The sequence below is a fragment of the Pseudophryne corroboree genome, chromosome 4 (genome assembly GCF_028390025.1).
Source record: "Pseudophryne corroboree isolate aPseCor3 chromosome 4, aPseCor3.hap2, whole genome shotgun sequence".
NCBI lineage: Eukaryota > Metazoa > Chordata > Amphibia > Anura > Myobatrachidae > Pseudophryne > Pseudophryne corroboree.
In genome coordinates, this window is record NC_086447.1 from 174,523,547 (window position 1) to 174,544,627 (window position 21,081).

The 21,081-nt window shown below is 43.0% G+C and overlaps 1 protein-coding gene across 3 annotated transcripts in view; it reads right to left on the minus strand.

Annotated features, from left to right (window-relative positions):
- Positions 1 to 522: 522 nt before the first annotated feature.
- The window catches only part of AMOTL2 (angiomotin like 2), a 111,223-nt gene continuing 90,664 nt past the window's right edge, over positions 523 to 21,081 (minus strand). Inside the window, exons 1-10 of one of the 3 annotated variants that reach the window (XM_063915554.1) lie at positions 13,329 to 13,528; positions 10,852 to 11,641; positions 9,527 to 9,680; positions 8,271 to 8,415; positions 7,727 to 7,819; positions 4,593 to 4,888; positions 4,193 to 4,488; positions 3,894 to 4,078; positions 3,618 to 3,764; positions 523 to 1,856 (exon numbers count right to left, since the gene is read on the minus strand). In XM_063915554.1, the coding sequence (XP_063771624.1) occupies positions 1,804 to 1,856; positions 3,618 to 3,764; positions 3,894 to 4,078; positions 4,193 to 4,488; positions 4,593 to 4,888; positions 7,727 to 7,819; positions 8,271 to 8,415; positions 9,527 to 9,680; positions 10,852 to 11,540 (2,058 nt within the window). In that variant the 5' untranslated portion in view covers positions 11,541 to 11,641; positions 13,329 to 13,528 and the 3' untranslated portion in view covers positions 523 to 1,803. Of the gene's footprint in view, positions 1,857 to 3,617; positions 3,765 to 3,893; positions 4,079 to 4,192; positions 4,489 to 4,592; positions 4,889 to 7,726; positions 7,820 to 8,270; positions 8,416 to 9,526; positions 9,681 to 10,851; positions 11,642 to 11,953; positions 11,976 to 13,328; positions 13,529 to 21,081 lie in introns of those variants that run through there. The other 2 variants (XM_063915556.1, XM_063915555.1) reach the window with 2 other exon arrangements.

Genomic DNA, 21,081 nt, shown 5'->3' on the forward strand with positions numbered 1-21,081 from the left:
CAACTTGTACTTGACTTTACGTACTTTTATTTTGAGTCTGTCAAATCATTTTCACAGCTAGGGGGTAATTCAGACCTGATTGTAGATGTGCGAAAAAATGAACATCTTCGATTAAATTCTTAGACATGCGGGGGGACGCCCAGCACAGGGCAAGTCCATGCGCAAATCTGCAAAAATCGCTTCATAGCGATTTTTGCACCTCTGCGACAGGTTCTCAATAGAATAGTAAATATAAACTAGACTATTTTTACCCTGCAATAAGGGGAAATACTCTGTATATTTTGATATTTTAACTTGCTCTTGGGTCTTTTATATCTATATAAAAGGGTGCGCTTCAAATGCGCCAGCAGGATCCACGCAAATGAGTCCGGTTTTGTTATTTTCTTGATATAGGAACCCTAAATTCGGACCATTATAATACACCTCTTTATGTTATCAAACTCTTTCATGAGCTTTGCAAATCCTACTTTAAGACCCTTTGCACAGTACAGAAATAAGTGATGACTTGTCACACAGGAATAGTTTAGTTTTAAAATGTATTTAATTTCATATTTAAAATAACAAAAGTCTGGTCTGCAACAGCAGGACCACATGGCATCCAGGCAGCATATAATAAGCAGAATAATATTAAGAAACAACAGCCACGCTTACTTCTTTAAATACTTTCGATAACTTAAGTAAACTCACAAAAAATATATATCAGATTCATACATCTTTGGAATAAAACAGACTTTCACAGCGCAGATAGGCAAAATAACAAATACCAAAAAAAAAAAAAAAATTATATATATATATATATATATTACATTTGTAACCCATTTCACTGTCAGAAAGAAAGCATTTACTCTTCTCTGGTGAGCTTAGGGTTAGAGGAAGGGGCAATAATTTCTAAATAAGAAAAATCTTTAGTAAATTGCTTGATGCAATTGTCGGCTGATCTAATTCTGTAAACAATGCACAGGAATTGAGTGGAACAATAGCCACTGTTGACCAGCAATAGCAGCATAAGAGAGAGAAGGACGGCGGGGGAAATCGTTTTCATAATATAAAATAAATACATTATAGGTTTTTTTTGGAGATGTACAGGGAGTAACGTTCTGGCTTGCCCTTGCATTGGCAGGCCTATGTAAGCTAAATGCTTTTGTGTCCATCAACCTATGAGCCTCCACGTATGTATAAATCCTAATATCTTGCTAGAACTTCAAAGTAGACCTTAGAGAGTCATGAAAACAGAGCGAAAACAGAGCTGTATAAATAGTGACAATGGGGGATTTATAAAAATAAACACAAGTATTTACATGAAAAATGTTTAGGACAAGAGTCCAGTAACTTTAAACCACTTCAAACCCCTGCAGTATTCTGTAGGTATTTCTAGCAGCAAAAGGGATTGGCCCTCGGCTCTCCAAAGCCAAAATGACTTTCTTCTTCTTCCCCCAGAGTATGTGTCCATGTGAATTAAAGTCTTGAGGTTGAGATGGAGATCAGAAACCACAACCACTTTATCACATTAACTGAAGTCAGCGAGTGTTTTCGACCTCAGATTAAGTTAAAATAACGAGTATCTTCTAGTCTTCTCAGCCATAGCTCAGGTTGGTGTGCCGAGCGACTCTTAAAGTCCAACGGCATTCTAGGTTGGAGTATCTGAGCTGTAACGTTCCTTGTCCCAACTCCAAGAGCACCTCATTATTACAGACTGAATACTGTATTCTTTGCCTGTGGACTATAGCTGATCAACCCAGCTACGATCCTCGATCGTGTAAGACTTTTCTCAACGCAGAGGCGTTAGCCCAAGAGGACGGTGACTCAGATGAGAATCTCTACCATGTCGGAAATGTTGGAGCTTTTAGAAGTAGATTCTGTAAGAAAGGAACAGATGATTAATGAAAAAGCCAAACCATCAGCAATAAATCCAAAATAGACTGCTATGTAGGCTCTAATTTGTTGGTCAACAAAAACGCATTTTACTGAGAATTCAACTATCATCTACTGTAAACATTTACATAACATGTTTTGAGGCAGGAGGTTCCCCCGTACTCTGGGACCACCACAAATCTACCAATGAAACTTCCCTATTAATATCTTGTAAGTCAAAAAGATAAAAACTAAAACTGCTGCAATACCTAAGCACGAAAACAAACTGGTCATAAGAAAACCATTAACGTAATTCAAACTATGAAATTGACACGATGATTACACGCGGAATTGACATTTCATATGTATTGGACACGCTATATCATAATATTTAAAATGCCAGCATATGAGAAGCAGCAGACTGACAAGCATTGATATTAATTTACTGAATATCCTGTCATGCTCACAGCAAATTGTCTATGCATGAGTGGATTAGCCATCTAGCTCTAGCTATGTACTTCACTGATTCCATCTTCTGATTCACCCTTCACAAAGGCCATTGAACACATAAATGGTGAGACAGGCATGTGATCACTCATGTCAGTATGAGGACACGTAAAAGATGACTGAACGCTATACAATGAACTGTAAGACAGAGTGAAGTTTGGGCAGCAAGCCTGGCTTGTACTGAGAAAGGCTGTGTGATTGTCTGGAGTAGGCAGGGTGATGCATTCAGTGCTTATGGGCGTTACGCTATGGTGCTGTGTCTCAAAATCTGGCATGCTAGATCACAATGTCCCATTTTCAATGGATGCGTTGTGATGTGAGGGGGAGGACATACCAGACATGCCTGTAGCTTTGGATCGTCAGACTGGCTGTATCTACTTAAAATATTATGGTGAGAGTAATGGCTCAAGAAACATTAAGATTTTGTAATACAGAAGAAGAAGAGGTCCTCAATCAAGGGATCGCCGGACAACCCTTTCCCATAAAGCAGGAGCCGGTAATACCTGCAGCATTTAAGTTTCATCCTCCTAATATAAATGGTATCTCGCCGTATTTAACACTGTGATCATTTGTTGACTGTGTACCGGAGTCTCCAGGCACTAGATTAATAATATGATCTTTCATACATTAGAGATGTTCCCTTCCCCCTTGCTCTCCGTTCTCTTGGCCTCGCACCTGCATTCTCTTCCCAGCTGCATAGCTGAGATTCATTGGCATTAGTCATCACCAAGGGAGGCCAAGCCTTGGCAGCAATTGTGAGAGGAGAAAGCTCTTAGCTATGCAGGGCTCGGCACGGGCTCAGCCTGGGGGAGGGGAGGTGAGCGAGTGCAGCTTCTGCCATTGCAAAAAGACTTCTGCACCTTATAAAAGGAACACAGGGAGACATTTCTAGCTAAATAGCCAAGCTTGTTCTATCCATGACTAAGTGAAGGTTTGACAACAGAGGGCTGCATATTAATGCCTTATTTAAAGGGAAACTATATAATGTTAATGTAGTGTTTAATCTAGCTTTACATTAATGAGCAGCAAACACACCCTATATCCAGACACAGTTTCGTGGGAACTGACATGTCTGCAATGAATCTTAAAGGAGCCCCCAGGTAGAAGTGCTAATGGACACCAATAGGCTCAGTTTTGTTCCAGAAATGCAGTTTTGAAATTCTTGAATTAAGAAAGAGCTTTTAAATCCTCTTCTGCTAATAAGCTGTGTCCAATAGCGTGGCTGCTCGCATAGAGTAACACTAGGAAATGGCACCCACCTAGTGAAGAGGTGTTTCTGTCCAAATCGGTCATGGTTGTTTTCTCAGAAGAAGACTCTGTCTGGGTGCTGCCATCTTTGCTGCCATGTTTGGAGTGAACCGGTAAAATGCCAACGCTGGCAGATGGCAGACAGTTTGGTTTGCTTACTAAGAAGAGAGAAATAAGGCAGGAATAAGCAAATAGTTCTTCTTACAATTAGGTGAAGTTATCTAAACACCGGAAACAACTAGATCATATGTCAAGTCTAGCCATCATTAGATATCGAAAATAATCACCTGTTGCTCCTTGCGACGTATTCACTTGTGGTTCACCAGCCGCTGAGTTTGGGGTCGGCACAGATGGAGTAAAGATGGAAGGCACTGACTTAGCGGGTCGCAATGGGCTCTGGTAGGGCTTGCGTTGCTGCAAGACTTTGATAACAGCATCTTTCTCCAGTATCTGGGCATGAAGAGCCTTGATTCTACAGAAAAGAAGAATTGCAGAAATGGATGTTACAAATGATGTAAAGAGGAACTTCGGAAAGCAAGGTGAGGACCCAGTAGCATTCTCAACTCTACCACTAAGCAGGACGTACCTGTTTTCCATTTCTTGGTGCCTATGGTTGACCATCAGAAGGTCCTCGTTGAAGCTATTGTTTGGTGAGTGGCGAGGTGAATGGTTGATGATGGTAGTGTCCCGCTGCGCTGCGGCAGTGGCTGCGGCATCCATCGCAAACTGGCGCATGGTCCGTTCCTCCAAATACTTCTGCTCCCACTTCGTCATGTCCGCCTCCAGAGCCAGTATCCGTTCTTCTTTCTCCCTCAGCTGCTCAGAGAGTACTTGGGCAGACAACTCGGGAGAAAGGCCTCCATTCTGAGCCAACGGTTGCCTCTGTCAGAGAGACACATTTCAGTGAGTTTTTCCTCTTTCAATTTAGGCAGTAGCTTAAAAGACAATAATGAATGCAAAATGCTCTGCATTAATGAGCTACTCACCTGCTGAGCCCTTAAGTTCTTTAGCTCTTGCTCCAGCCTTGTCCGCAGGCGCAGTTCCAGATGTTCTCTCTTTTCGCAGGCAGCTTGCAGTTGACTCAATGCCTGTTGTAGTCTCTCCACCTTTTCTACATACGCCCGCTTCTTGCGCAGTTCATCTTCAGTGCGAGCGGCGGTGGACTGAGCATTACTTAGAGCTTTTTCCAACAATTCTGCTCTGCGACGCTGGTCCTCATTAGCACTGCGCAGGAGGCTGATCTCTCTCTCCAGTTTGTCTTTATCTTGCTGCTGTTCACGGCCTGCAACAGAGAAAACAAAACCTGATTAATAACCTGATAGGTTATAGTTTAAACGTTCTTTGTAACAAGAGTATTTTTGGGCTCTTGGTTCAAATAACTGACTAAGGCTGGGACCAAAATTTTGAAGAATGTGAATGGAGACTCAGAGTATCAGTTACAGACATATAGCATTTCTCCTTACATATGTTCTATATTTGATTTAAGCTTCAATCCATGTATTACAAAGCACCTGTCGCCTCCAAACCCCCTAGCAGAGCCACTTTGTGGGATGTATGCAGAAACTCGCAGCCTATTCGTTCTCTACGCACCAATGACATCCTAGCTTCTTAGTAAGGCCACAGGTACACTTACATTACCTGCAATTGGTTATGATGAAATATTCAAATATCCCCTTGCTGGAAAGTCCAGCACAGAAACAAAAATATACAGCGGTTGATTCTGAGTCCCACACAAAATGGCTGTATTGGTAGGCAGCCGTGGAACCCAGATTTAATGCCTGATGCTAATATGAGATTCCATTAAACTAATTCGGGGGGTTGCACCCGCATTGGCCACTTATTTTACATTGGACGCTGCAAACGTCATTCTTAGTGTTTGCACCTGCACCAGCAGGTGCAAGAGATCCGTCAGAAACTGGCTTCCCTTCCCTATGCACACAAATCAGAATCGCAGAGCTTTTGATATACTCCCATGGTGCGACAATGACACAAGACAGGGTCGGTTCTGTGTGCTCTAATTGTTGCCACCCCAAAACGCCCAATTTCACGGAAAGACAGATCCAGCTAAGTTCCATCTGACTCCAAATGGGACGGAGACGCACAAAAAATTTGCAAATTCACTTCTGCGCACAAACTCGCCCTATGCTAAGAGATCTGTCTGACTCAGAATCAGGCCAGCAATACTTTACAGGACAAAAAAAAAATGAATATGACAATTATAGCTGCAAGTAAAATAAAAGTTTGTAATGAGCTCTCAGAGTTTTGAACAAGTCTATGAGGTTTGGAGGGATTAGCAAACACAAAAAAGAAGAGACCTGTGCGGTATGATAAGCTCTGCAAACAGCCAGTATGCCTGTGAGATCCTGAACATGTTTACAAGAGTTTTGTCTGCGTGTGGAATGACCTGACAAGAATATTCCTAAGTATATGTTAAACTTGACTGCTCCTGCACTGTTCCATGAAAGGTTAAGCAAATATGCAGGTTCCCAGGCTTCCAGCAGCCAGATAGCTCAAGGATGTATATCCTTGTAAGACCAGTTCTATCTTGTGACGTTTCCAACTTTCCCAACATGGGAAAAAGCTACCAGATTGGTTTAGTGTGGATGGATGCACAAAAGAAAGAAATCAGACCTAAATTCTAGCATGTGGGTTCTATTGGTAATGGTAGCAAAGGACAGCAAGGACGAACAGTTGTGACTTTGCACCTGTAAAAGCCATATCAATTGTGGTGAATGATGGCTATACACAATGATTATGATGGTTAATTGCACTGACTGGCTGACTGCGCACTCTCTGAAACTTTTATTCCTTGCCATTCTTACATTCAGGATATGGGTCTAAGGAGGTCATTCCGAGTTGATCGCTAGCTGCCGTTGTTCGCAGCGCAGCGATCAGGCTAAAAATCGGCATTTCTGCACGTGTATGAACCGCAATGCGCACGCGTGACGTACGGGTACAAAGCCCATTGTGGTGTGCACAGGTTCTAGTGAAGTTTTCAGTTGCACTGATGGCCGCAAGAAGATTGACAGGAAGGGGGCGTTTCTGGGTGTCAACTGACCGTTTTCAGGGAGTGTTTGCAAAAACGCAGGCGTGTCTGAAAAAACGCAGGCGTGGCTGGGCGGGTGTATGACGTCAAATCCGGACACGAATAGGCTGAAGTGATGGCAAGCGCGGAGTAGGTCCAGAGCTACTCTGAAACTGCACAAACTGTTTTTGCAGAGCTCTGCTGCACATGCGTTCGCACTTCTGCTAAGCTAAAATACACTCCCCCAGTGGGCGGCGGCATAGCGTTTGCACGGCTGCTAAAAACAGTTAGCGAGTGATCAACTCGGAATGACCCCCAATATACGCTATTGTGCCAATACGGATTTTTAGTGGAAATTGCATCAACATGCGTTCAATTCATTATTAGACCCTCAGTGTATAAGTGCCCCAGAAGCATGCCTGCATCTTCACATATATTACTTCAGCCTTCTAAATACTGCAGGCAAGACCTACACTCTAATTCCACTGTCTTCCAAAACATTTGTATAATCACAAGACTAAAATATTTTAATTGAACATACTGTATGCAACAAAGAATTATTTGTCATATGAAAAGGTAAAATCATCTCAGATAAATCTGCTGGTCTTTCGTTACTGCTCATAAGGTTTTTCTGCTAAATAAACTGCAAATCTCATTGTGTTAACCCCCCTCTCCCCCCCTTCCTGCTTCTCCTCTGGAGACATAAAGGGGGCTGAGCAGACCAGCTACTGGAATGCAAAGAATTCAGATCCCATTGAAGAATGTTTGTTTGCTAAAGCAACTCAGTCTTTTCTTCAGGAAACCGATCAGACACACCTCCCCTGTATACTTAAAGGTGCATCAGGCTATATCCCACGTACACAGCCGAGACTTGTTTATCAGCTCAGATACTGTAAATCTAGTCACACTGTTTGCAAAATGTGTAATGCTCTTGTACGCTGAATATTAGACTTAGTGAGAACTTGTTTATGACTTATTTTCAATTCACCCCGTTCAGACAAAAGGTGGATATCTGGTTTACATTTTCGAAAGTACAAATGAAGACCTTGGGGTTAAGGCAGTTGTATGGTTGGGATTTCCAGTATTATAACTTACACTGAGCAAGCAGCTTGGATACTGCTCCCTGATTGTCTTCCCTCTGTTCTGCGCTCCTGGCTGACAGCTGTTTGTGTGCAGATTCCAGACGTTCTAAACAAAAAGAGAGAATAAAATGAGTTTCAGATCACAGACATAAAAAGATTTCCGCAAGATTTAGCGATGACCTAACATTTTACTGCTGTGCGGAATCTCAGAGCCTGCTTCTCAGCAGAGATTGTGTTCTCCCTCAACAGATTTCTGTGGCTGCCTCCCTAGAGAGGTGGTTTCTTTTCCAAAATAGCTGTTACATCTGTATATAGCACAGTGCTATTCAGGGTTCTGGAATCTCTTCCGTTCATATGTATATTTTAAGTAACTTCAATTAATAAAGTTTTGATGCGATATATAGGTTAATGAGCTTTCCCAGGATGGTTCACTGATGTTCCTGTGCTCCTGTAATCCTATTTGGCTTCTAAAGGTGTTGATGCTCCTAAGGATCTATGTCCTCTCCGTTAAGCCTGATATTGACTGAAGATAGTGAACAATAGTTGATCGCTCCCACCTCTCAGGTCGCGGTTGAAGTCCTGCATGCGTCTCATCTCTCCTTCCATCTTGGTCCTCATGGCACTCTCAAGTGACTCCCGCTTAGAGGACGCTTTCATGAGACTGTCATAAGCTTCCGAGATCCGCTGGATTTCTGTCTCCAGCTGCGGAGGAAAGGAAGGAATCATGTTTATCGGATTTTCCAGAGAAGAAAGCATAGTACAGTATAACACATAACCCTAATGCTTCACATGTGTCGAAACCTAGTGCAACAAATCCGTTTTCATGAATATAGCGCTAAGGAGGGAACATCTCCTATAGATTGCTTTCCATGGGTTAAAACACAGGCTACGTACTATACTACCCTGTAGCTCTACTCTATGAGGATTGAAGTGTTCTACAGGCTTTGATAGGCTTAGTGCATGCTGGGTAATTACTGGTAAAGATGGATCCATTATAGTATTTATATCTGACCACACTGTAAAAAAATAATACAGTTTAAAATTCAGTATTTTCATGCTACCTAAATTTTTATATTGTTCGTATGTCGCACTAAAGTTGGATTGAACAGAATTTGTGTTTCATACATTCTCTGATTTGAAGGATCTGGACACAACCACAACAATTCTCGTGTCAGACCCTGATTATGTCTGTAAACTTTGTGCCACCTGCCTGTCTGGATTGCACATTTGCTGAATGGCTGCTGCTCCGCTCTCCCCCCCCCCCCTCACTATTCCTTACAGCTGAGGCCTTCCTAACACAGGCACCTTTTCATCACCACACAATGGCTCATTTATGCCACATCAGGTCAGCTCAAGCAGAACACAAAACTCAAGCAACTGTCAGCAGCCCTCGGCCCTACGTGTGCCTCTAACAAATGGCTTATAGCTTCCCCATTGTGCAAAATCCCTCGCAGCTGTTAGAGGGTAGTCTATGGCGAGGGGGGGGGGGCACTGAAAGTGAAAGAGATGACAAAACGAAACTGAGAGCAGACACCCACCCTCTGTAGCCAGCTGGGGAACCTTATACAATAACCTGTTTAGTGATGGGAATCATGTTTGGACATTAATGGGTGGCTGATACAGTGCACAGGAGACAGCTGCGCACTGCACTCACAATGTACGCTCCTCAGACTTCTACAGTTCCCACTAAGTATGTTTTGTACATCTTCCTTCTATGCCTATTGTCCTTTTCCACGCATGACGCAAAGAGCTGTAATATCTGCCCTATAGCATAGATGCCCTTTTATAAGCCTGCTTAGGAGCTTCAATTTACCTTCTGGATTCTGACGGCTTTTTCACTGTAATTCTCAAGTTCCCTGCGCAATGTTTCATTCTCTCGCAGCAGAGCATCCATTCGCGCCATGTGAGAGCCCGTAACGTTAAAAGCCGCCATCTGACCATAGTGCATATTGTTCTCGGGCATCACCCTGCAAGAGAGAAAGATTTAGATTTACTGTTAAATACTACACACATCAGCTCAATGATTATTCAACTCGTTTCAAGGTATAATGTGAAAATAACAAAAAAGTATTTTCGTTCCAAACGATGATGACAACAGAAAGTGCTCACTGCCCCAGAGCAGCCAACTTAATTATACTTTGGAAACATTTTTTAGAACACTATTGAGAGATTAACGCTAAACCTAATCATGGGACCTGTATGTTCTTGTGCTAGCAAAGCTAAAAAACAATCTATCACTAGTGAAAAATGTCAGGCACACGTCCAAAAATAATACACTGACTTCTAAAAATAACCAGCAGAACTAGATCATTCCGTGATTTTAAAATAAAAACAAAAAACTAGTCTACCAACTTTATACTGGCATGTTTCTATCTTTGAGTGCTGGCACTGTATTAAGCTTATAGTGAACAAGATGGTAATATAATGGATTCGATAAGTAATATTGATATTTCTAATCCTGTACCTGCAGACCACATCTAAAAGGGAGGCAAGAGTTCTATGCGACCATCCCAAAGCCAAAATAAAAAAAAAAAAAATATTTTTAGTCTCAAAGTGCCTGGAATTTAGGAATTCAAAAAGGCAATCACAATGGGAGTTGGTATTTCCGGCAATGACCCTAATCCACGTAGCTGCCAAAGGGGTTACAAGAAGTAACAAGGGACAACATTCTTTCATTGTGAGACTGAAAATATTGCCTAACCATTATCGGTCTCTCCACATACAGAGCCACTTCCTGCATCTGTTTATCTCTTCCTGTGTGAACAATACCGAATTGTCGCAGCTCCTGAAGCTCAGGGAAATCTTAAATGCCAAAGACACCAGAGTTTAAAGGGTTTTTCTTTAAATTTTGAAGATACTGTTAATAAAAAGGTGTGCACACAACTACATGTGACTACGGACTGATAATCGGTTGTGGAATAAACAATCGATTTAAACTACTTTGTGGCTTAGAGATTAGCATATCCAGAAATCAAGCATTGTAACTGTATGTTGGAAGAAGACAGAATTAAATGCAATGCATTTAAAGATAATATGAAACTCAATCATTATTCACAGATTTTGCATTTAGGTTTTTCTGCTACACATTGCGCCAACTTATGCATGCAATATGACATTGGTGTGAGTTCATATGCTTACCTAACTTCAGGTTGAGGGTATAAAGGGAGATCTCCAGAATAGCGCCTCTGCTCTGATGCATAGCCACGGATGGTAGGGTCAGGTTGTCCATAATTTGGGTACTCAGGTGGAGCATTCCTGTACTGTACTCCCTCTTGTTGTCCGCGAGCTACCGACAGCTGGTACTGCCTAGAGAGCTGAGGATAGCTGAGTGAGGAGCTCATGAGGTTTTGTGGCTTGGCACCATTGCGTTCTAGAGACATCTGCAGCAACCTTTCGCTCAGAGACCTGACATGACCATGCTTCAGCTCCATAAGGGACTGGTCTTGTCGTTGAGAAGCGTGTTCTACCTTCTGAACATTTTGAGCTGTGTAATATTGAGATAAGGCAGCTTTGGCTTCTTCATAGGTTGGAAGTTCCTCACCCTTATGTTGGAACTCATGAGCTTTGTACATAGGGTTTTCCAAGTAGAAATGGTCACAATGGTGCTCTTGCCCCTGAGGTTCCTGCCTTGTTGAAGGACTACCCTGCATCTCCTCTTGCTCAAGGCTTTCCAGGGATGATCTAGGACTTCCAGTACCCCCTCCTCCCCGTAAAGCCTGTTGCTGGATGGCCAACAATGTGCGATTCTCACTCAGGTTGCCATATCTTAGTTGCTCCTGAATAAGGCGGTGAAGAACCGTTCCAGACGAATCCTCCGCTGTTCTCATCTCGCACAATGGACAAATATAAATCCCACCACAGAAAGTGATAACACTGGATAATCCTTTACCCAAAAGTCCTGCTGGTTTATGAAACTGTTGTGAAGACCCTGCGTATGAATGGAAAAATATGTAAGAGTCATACAAATATTGTGTGGTGGTTTCAGGTAGCAAAGACAAGACCTCCCCATTGCCCTGGGCTTTTGCTATATCACATTTTAGAGAACATTTAACATTTCCGAAAAAAATTACAATGTAAGAATATTTCACACAAAAAACAAAAACAAAAAACCCATTGTATATTATTGTGTGCCAATAGAGAACATCAGAGGCTTCCTAGGACATCAGCGGAGACTGAGGAATCCCAATCATTACTGAGCATTTAACTGAAAATAACATGAAAGCATTGCCCTTGACGCTACCTGTCCTGGTGAATTGCAAATGCCCCTCTAATGGTCTTGTTCCTAACTCCTGCTGTCTCACAGTAGCCTGGATAGGTAAGACTTTTGACCTGGTTTTGTTTTTCACCTGAGGGGGATGTATTAATGATTGTAAATTCCCCCCTCCCCTTCCTAAAGAGATAAAGTCCAGTATTTGTTTGGTATGCCCCCCTGCTGCTTGTTTTTTAACCTTCCGCTTGAATACCACATTCTTCTAGTTGAAGTTGCTGGAATGTTTGTACAATTCTTTAAGATTGGGCCAGGTTAAAGATAATGAGACACCATCACTGAAGACCTATTATCTTGGTCATCTTCAAGGTAATGCCCTAGCTGGGACAACTTATAAACAAAACACCCCCCTGTCTTTGTTTCCAATACAACGACGTGCAGCTTGGCAGCAATGGGTTAAATAGATAAACTGATGAGCTACAACATTCTACAAATGTCTGTTACATGTTTAAAGGATGAGTTTAGTGTCCACAAACCTGTGGCTTTCCTGTTCTCTCAGGGCACAGAGCACTTTTTCCACAGCGGAGCAGATACAACCACCTCACACATATCTAAGACGTGACATCACCGGGCCCTTTGTGTTGCAACTGACATTCTTTGTGGATTGCAGCCCTGCCACAAGCGTACAAAGGCTTCGTACTCAAAACAAGAACAATAACAGAAAAATACCCCCTGGATTCCTCAGCCATTGCTAGGGTGACCAAACACCTGCATTTCTGCCTTGCGGTCCCCAATAAAGAATGCACCATTGTTAACCCTTCACTGATACATTGTAAACAAGGCACCCCAAGGAACTTAGACCTGTATTATATGAATATATGAAGCACATACATAGTCTACAAGCATAATAAGCACATATCGCTAGGGTTCATTTAACAACAATACTTGGAACAAGAAACCAGTAATATATATAAAAAAATAATAATAATAATAATAATAATAATAATAACACAACAACAATACAGAGGCAATATGGCTTTGATTTTTATATATATATATATATATATATATATATATATATAATCATGAAGTGTACTGCAGATTGCAATTTCTAGAAACAGAATTGTATATACACATGTTGACATATGTTCAATTCCCCCAGCTTCTTTTTCTGTATGTAAAACAATGACACCTTCTATGGCAAGACTCAGACACTCACAGGAGACATACACAAGGCTACACACTTGTCATGGAAATAGCAATACCCACTTCTGAGGATGCTGCCACTGTACCCCAGACACGTGCAGTGTGGATGCAGCCGTTCTGCCTCCACAGCTGTAATAAGCGCTGATGGTGGGATAATAATCCCCAGTAGTGCTGCATGCAATGACAATGAATGGGCACTCACCAGATCATAGCAGATGTGTGCAGTAGCAGCAGGAGATTGCCAGCCTGGGACAGGTCCCGGTGCGCAGTGCTTGTCCCTCAGTGTCGGGACTGTGCAGCAGCCTGTGTAGTGTGTACAGCCTGAGAGCTCTGATCAGACTGACTGACTGACTCTCCTGCGCTCACACTATCTGCCTCACTAGCTACTGCTATGCCAGGAATGTGAGAGTTTCAGGCTCCCCCTGGGATAGAAGCTATAACCACACATAACCTTTCTCCTGCCCCTCCTGCTCTCCGCCTCCCTCACTGGCTGCCTGCACACACCCTCTTCCACCACTAGGGGCAGGAGAGCTCATTGCCGGCGTATTCCACACTAGTGGGAACAAAGACTCAATATCATCATTATAATAGTAACTAAATAATAATATAATAACTCACAGCCGCAATATGATGCATACATTCTGAACAGTAAAAATAGGAATATGAATGTATAAAAAGCAAACATACAGTAATATTTTATTTTTATACAGTAGCATGAATAAAATTCTGAAGCAGACTAGCAATTACATTATACATATTTAATTTATTGTTATGCTAGGATGTAGCAAGCTAAATGTGCTTTATGAATGAATTAAAGGCTTCTGTTAGAAACAAGTAGTAATAATAATAATAATAATAATAATCATAATAATAATAATAATAATAATAATAATAATAATAATTAATAATAAGTTTATATAAGCGATTTTCTTCATTTGCACTCAAGTCACAGAGGTTTAGATTTTCATAACATAATGAACATAATACAGATGTATAGAACTGTATAAAATACGTAAACCATGAACATAATACAAAGGTGAGGCAGCCATTTTGGGTCATCAGTTCTAAAGATTATTCATCCTACCCACGAGCAGAGGTGTAGCTAAGTGCCATGTTGCCCGGATCAAGGGTATGTTTCGGCACCTCCTGCCCTGTACGGAATTGGGGGCCTGGCCAACATGTGGTGGCAATAAAAAATATTTAAAAATTCTAAATTGCTGACAGGGACGGTTCTAGACCTTGTAGAGCTCAGGGCAAAAGTTTCCTCTGGGCACCCCAAGTTTAAAACAGGGACAGTGCGTGCCCCAGGCACGCAACAAATATATAGGGTCGTGGCTTCATGTGGTAGGAGTATGACCACAGAATAGTACCAATTCACATTACACTGCACAGTAGTTTCCGTTAATCACTTTACACCACACAGTAGAGACCACAGAAGAGCTGTTTATACACATTATGCCACAGTACATCCCCTTATACACGTTATGCCACACAGTAGAGCAGAGCCACTTATATACGTTACACCACAGTAGAGCCCCTTATACATGTTACGCAGCACAGTAGAGCCGATTACATACGTTACACCACAGTAGAGCCCCTGATACACGTTACGCCACACAGTAGAGTTGCTTATACATGTTACACCACAGTAGAGTTGCTTATACACATTACACCACAGAAGAGCCTTTATACTTGTTATGTTGCAGCTTCTAACGCAGAGAGATGTGCTGCAGCAGCAGCAGCTGGGGCATAGAGAGGTGCTGCAGCATCAATGTAGAGAGAGGTGCTGTAGCATCCGGCGCAGAGAGGGGTGCTGCAACAGCTGGGGCAGAGAGAGGTCTGCAGCAGCCGAGGCAGAAAGTGGTGCTGTAGCAGCCGGGGCAGACTGAGGTGCTGCAGCAGCCAAGGAAAAGAGAGAGGTGCTACAGCATTCAGGGCAGAGAGAGGTGCTGCAGCAGCCAGGGCAGAAAGAGGTGCTGCAGCAGTGAGGGCTGCAGGACACAAGTAACCGAACTGCACAGCTACAAGCAGACAGTGAGACATATAAAGAGGGTAGGCAGAGCTCCGGCATGTGCTGGATGTCAGTGTCTCCTGCTGTCACCACTGGCCTGACTTGTTCCCCACCTAGTCTCTGAGGCTGAGTCAGTGTGTGCCCCATCTGCGCCCTCTAACTTTTTTGGCACCTGGAGCTCGCGCTCCACTGGAGCCCCCCTCGCTACACCCGTGCCCACGAGGGATCCAGGTGAGGCGTGCTACATTTTAGGCACACTGGGCAAAATAGGCAATGCCTGGAAGAGATGACACATAGGGCAATATTCAATTGTTATCGTGCCAGCAGCCACTAGATGGTGCCCAACAAAGCAATTTAGTTGTTCGTTCAGGTGCGCTGGCTGCTGGCGCCGGCATTTCAGCTCGCACCCTCCAGGGTTGGTGAGCTCAAATGTCAGAAAACAGTGACCCGTTCGGGCGCCCAAATGGGAACTCTTCACGTCATGGCCATTAGTTTGGTCGGGTTTGCCAGACCTCTATTGAATATCGCCCCATAATCTCCCGTCACTTTAGATGGGACATCGGGCGCAATATAACAATTGAATATTGGCCATATAATACATTTCCCTCCTGCCCATTCAATCAAGTACAGTACAGAGATGTATTGGGGAACTGAGAGCAGCCTGTAGTGCCATTATACATCTATTATGTTGCATTTACAGACACATACAGTTCATGTGCACCTAGAGCATATATTCAATCCAAAAATATACTGATAGTGTAATTGGTTCCCAACATAAACTAACCCTAGTGTTTATGTGTGTGCATGTTGATGTGGTAGGGAAAATAGATTGTAAGCTCCACTGGGGCAGGGACTGATGTGAATGACCATAAATTCTCTGTAAATCGCTGCAAAATATGTATGCGCTATATAAATAACTAGTAGTAAATAAATAATAAATTCACATCAGTCCCTGCCCCAGTGGAGCTTACAATATATATTCCCTACCACATGAACACGCACACAAGCTGTTTATTGCAGTTGCCTATTAACCTACCAGTGTGTCTCTGTATTGTTGGAAAAAAACAGAGGACCTGGGGGAAACTCACACAAACACAGGAGAACATACATACAAAAGTGAGGAGCATACTGTTATTAAGTGTGATATCATCAGTAAGGAAGTGGTAGCAGGTGTTAAAGCACAAGAGTTGTCCTCAGACATATTATAATGATGTGACTTTTTTAGAAACAAGACTAAAGTAGGGTGCCAGGCATATCTATATATACAGTATAATAAAACTGTAAGGGTTGTGTCTTTAGGGATGTAGTCATGTGACCGACGGTCAGGAGACCGACGGTCACATAACCTCCCCCTACATCCCGCCCCCCTCACAATCCTGACGGTCGGAATGCCGTCCAACAGGGACTATTCCCACTCGTGGGTTGTCCACGACACCCATAGAGTAGGAATAGAATCCGTGGCGACCGTAGGGGCTTGCTGCACTCGCCACCTCCCGCCGGGATACCGCTGCCGGGATCCTGGCGTCGGTATGCTGACCAGCAGTCTCCTGACCACCGGTCACACATACCACACCCGTGTCTTTACAGAGCAATTGTTTTTTTGAGAAATATACTTCTATACTGTTTATGAACCATGGAGACAAAAAAAAATAATATGTATTTTTGTCTGTCTGTTCATTCCAACATCACGCAAAAACTACTGGATAAATTTGGATCGCATTTTTACTATTGTATAGCTTAGTAACCTAAAAGGAAACTGAGGTATGTATGCTCTTGATGTGACATCAGAGAGAGGAGTAATAATCATCATTCTTCTGCGGAACTTGACTCTCCCCAAGTTATGCAATGAAACCCAACTTAAAGTGACTGCTCTGCAGAGGAGCTTAATTGAGGCAGAGATTCTAGTGGGATGTGGTGCAGTTGAGACAGTGTGTATACCACGTATACCCACTGGTGTATCTGTAATGGGTGCAAGGCCCACACACCGCACACCTTGCGCCCATTTAACTATATTCATCTTTCCGTCGGGCCGGCGCTTGCTGTACAGCGGCAAAAATCACTCAGAAAGTGCCCGCCACGACTATTTTCTGATGATTCATGCATGCGCAGTAATGATGTCCACGGGAACACAGCGCAGACGCCATGTTCCCGGAGACCTGCACATGTGCAATAGACTCTGGCATTGTGCCAGAGTCTACTGCACCACCTGAGAGGAGGGGGCCCAATCAGAGACTGCACACGGGCCCCTCCTCTCTGAAAGTGCCTCTGTGTATACCCCTTATATACAACAATGTTCCTTTTAATTTCAAGCACCTTCAGTTTCCTGTAAGCATCTGCTTTGCTATGATGATCAACAAGTCGCAGGGGCAAACGTTTAGGGCTCTCAGGACCAGCTGCTTCTCCCATGAGCAGCTTTATGTGGCTTGCTCATGTGTACAATATAAATGATACATCACAATATTAGATAGCACTATTATCTTTGTAAAATTAGTTCAGCAGAGCAGTAACAGACATCTACGTGATCAAAGCCATGGGCAAACACTAGTATACAATAAACCCAACCGTTATGGCCACAGTCTTGTTGCAGACATCCTCTGATCCTCTGATCATCTGCATTTTAAATTTAATGATGCTGCAACAAATATTGGAGTAGATTCAGTCTTTGTTTATTCGTGGTGTTCATATATGTGTGTTCTTAACTACTGTGGAATGAATAAAGGTGTTTGCACCAAAGGAAAGCAGACATCCTGTAACTCAATATTCCTACATCTAAACAAAAGACATGCACACTCCTGAATAAAGGTGTCAGACAAACCTTCATATGTTTATTTGAGAAAAAGCAGAGTTTTTACAAGGACACCTATCAGAGGGAAACTGTTTTTACCTCCGCCAACAACAGAGAGAAGTGAAAGCAGAACAAAGGCACATGATCAAGCAGATGTTAATCAGAACTTGTGGAAGTGGCAGACAGATAATAATCGGGGCATCGAGAAGGGGAGGGGGGAAAAGGTACTAATTACCCTGGCCAGGGACATTGTCAACCTTTGAGTGCTGCTGAGGGGGACAAATGTCCTCCTGTATAACCACCGGTGCCTCCTGTTCGGCCGCTGGCGCCACTTGATGGTGCCTAGAAAACTATTTTGACATTTACTTTGAGGGGCCGCCTCCCCGGATTTGGCCATGCAGTCTGCAGTACCTCAGGGGCCCTGATTATATTGGCTCTCTATCATTGCTTATCACTGATATAGAAACTATGCCAGTGCTATCATTTATCAAAAAAATATCACAGTGGCAGCTGCCTCAGAAATACTAGTAGGGAGCAGTAAGGCTTAACTTACAGGTCTGCACCAGTCAGTCTCAGACATACCTTCCTAGTTCAGGATTATGCAATTTCTCCTGCACTCCCATGACAGTAGACCGACCTCCTAGCCCCACCCACTTCTCGAGTGAAGCGAGCAGTCTGGGGCTTAAGCCGGGTACACACTGGGCGACCTCCCCTAGTTAGCAATTAGCGCTATATTGCTGATTGCTAATTAGAGGAGATCGCTAGTGCACACACAATGAACGATATGAATGAACGATATTGTTCAGTGTCGTCATCCCCCATACCGCCCAAACATGCAGCTCAAAGACATAGTAAAAGTTGAGTTGCATGCTCAGTAGATCATGGATGAACGAGAACGACCCGCGGGTGCGCACATCGTTCATCCACACACACTGGACAATATGAGCGATAGATTATGTAAAAAAGATTGTTATCGTTCATGTCGTCCTCTGTTATTTGCAGTGAATCGCATTAATGCGGCCCCACCCCTCATGGACCAGTGCATTAAATTGCGACATTGAACATCAGTGGGTGTGGAAGCAATGACACCACATCTCCTGTACCTCTCACTCTTACCTCCCCTACAAGATCTCTGGAGGAGAGAAATATAAGATAGGCAAGTATGATCTTGAGGGATATGCATAAGCAGACTTAGGCTATCAGTCCCACCAATCAACAAATAAATGAAACAATTAAATTGCAGGTTGAGTCTGCCAAAACCCTGAAATACGGATTATTCCGCAATTTAGAATTTATTGAGTGGGACTGGGATAATGCAACCTTAGTTTTCTGAAGGTTCAATGAACAAAAATTCTGTTTTATGCATAAAATTATAACAAATATTGCATAAAATGACCTTCCGGCTGTGTATATAAGGTGTATATGAGACATAAATGCATTCTATGTTTAGACTAGGGTCTCATCCCCAAGATATCTCATTATGGTATGCAAATATTCCATTATACTGAAAAATCTGACATCTAAAATACTTGTGGTCCCATGCATTTTGGCTATGGGAGACTCAACGGATTCAGTATGATATACTGATGGACGGGATGCCAGTGGTCAGAATACCGACAGCGGTATCCCGACCATCAGAATCCTGACAGACCCCCAGAAAGTACCCTAGCCCTCCCCTGTCCCCTACCCTAACCCTCCCTTGTTGGTGCCTAGCCCTAACCCTCACCGGTGGTGCCTAACCCTCTCCGGTGGTGCCTAACCCTAACCCTCCTTTCCTACCTGCCTAAATCTAATCTTCCCCGCTTGGTGCCTAATCCTAACCTCACCTTGTAAGTGCCTAACCCAGCATTGGACTGGGGCATGAAAGGCCCACCGGGGGAATGCAGTGATAGGGGCACATGTTTAGGGGTGTAGCTAGTCTTCAGCCAAAATATTGGTTTGCCTAACCATTAGAGAGTGCATGAGCCAGGACCCTTGATAGATAAATATATATAGTTAGTACTGCTACCACATACATGATAATGTACCAGGTTAATACCTGAAATGCACTGTAGAAAATACTCAATAGTCCTGTGCAGTTACAGTATAAGGTAACATATGTATAATGTATAATTATAATCAGGTCTGGAACCTGATCCCTTTAGGAGGAGAAGAGCCCCAGGGAGTGGGGCCCACCGGGGATTGCCCCTGTGGTCCAGTCCGACCCTGGCCTAACCCTAACCCCCTCTCCCCGGTATCTAACAATCCCCTTCCCAACCCTGTACCCTAACCCTCCTTCTAATGCCTAAACCTAACCTCACCCCCACCCCCCCATTTGGCATTACGCAAGTGTGTCTCGCTAAAAGAGCAGGATTCCAGGCAGCCGGATTTGGACACTAGGATCCTGATCTCCGTCGGGATTTTGATGCCAGCATTATTCGGCATTCCGGCGTTGGTATTTCGACCGCCGGGATCCCATCCGGTGGCATTGTAACTACATCCTGACTCAGCATATACTAACAAAATAATAATGTAATATCTGAAACTAATGCCTAATGAGAGTGAAATTATAATGCATTCTAAAATGTATATATATATATATATATATATATATGTTTGTACAATGCATCCGGAAAGTATTCACAGCGCTTCACTTTTTCCACATTTTGTTACATTACAGCCTTATTCCAAAATGGAATAAATTTATTTTTTCCCTCAAAATTCTACACACAATACCCCATGATGACAACGTGAAAAAAGTTTTTTTGAGATTTTTGCTAATTTATAAAAAAAAAAATCACACGTACATAAGTATTCACAGCCTTTGCCATGAAGCTCATCCTGTTTCTACTGATCATCCTGTTCATCCTTGAGATCTTCCTACAGCTTAATTGGAGTCCACCTGTTGTAAATTCAGTTGATTGGATATGATTTGGAAAGGCACACACCTATCTATATAAGGCCACACACTTGACAGTGCATGTCTGAGCACAAACCAAGCATGAAGTCAAAGGAATTGTCTGTAGACCTCTGAGACAGGATTGTCTGGAGGCACAAATCTGGGGAAGGGTACAGAAAAATATCTGCTGCTTTGAAGGTCCCAATGAGCAAATGGAAGAAGTTTTGAACCACCAGGACTCTTCCTAGAGCTGGCCGGCCATCTAAACTGAGCGATTGGTG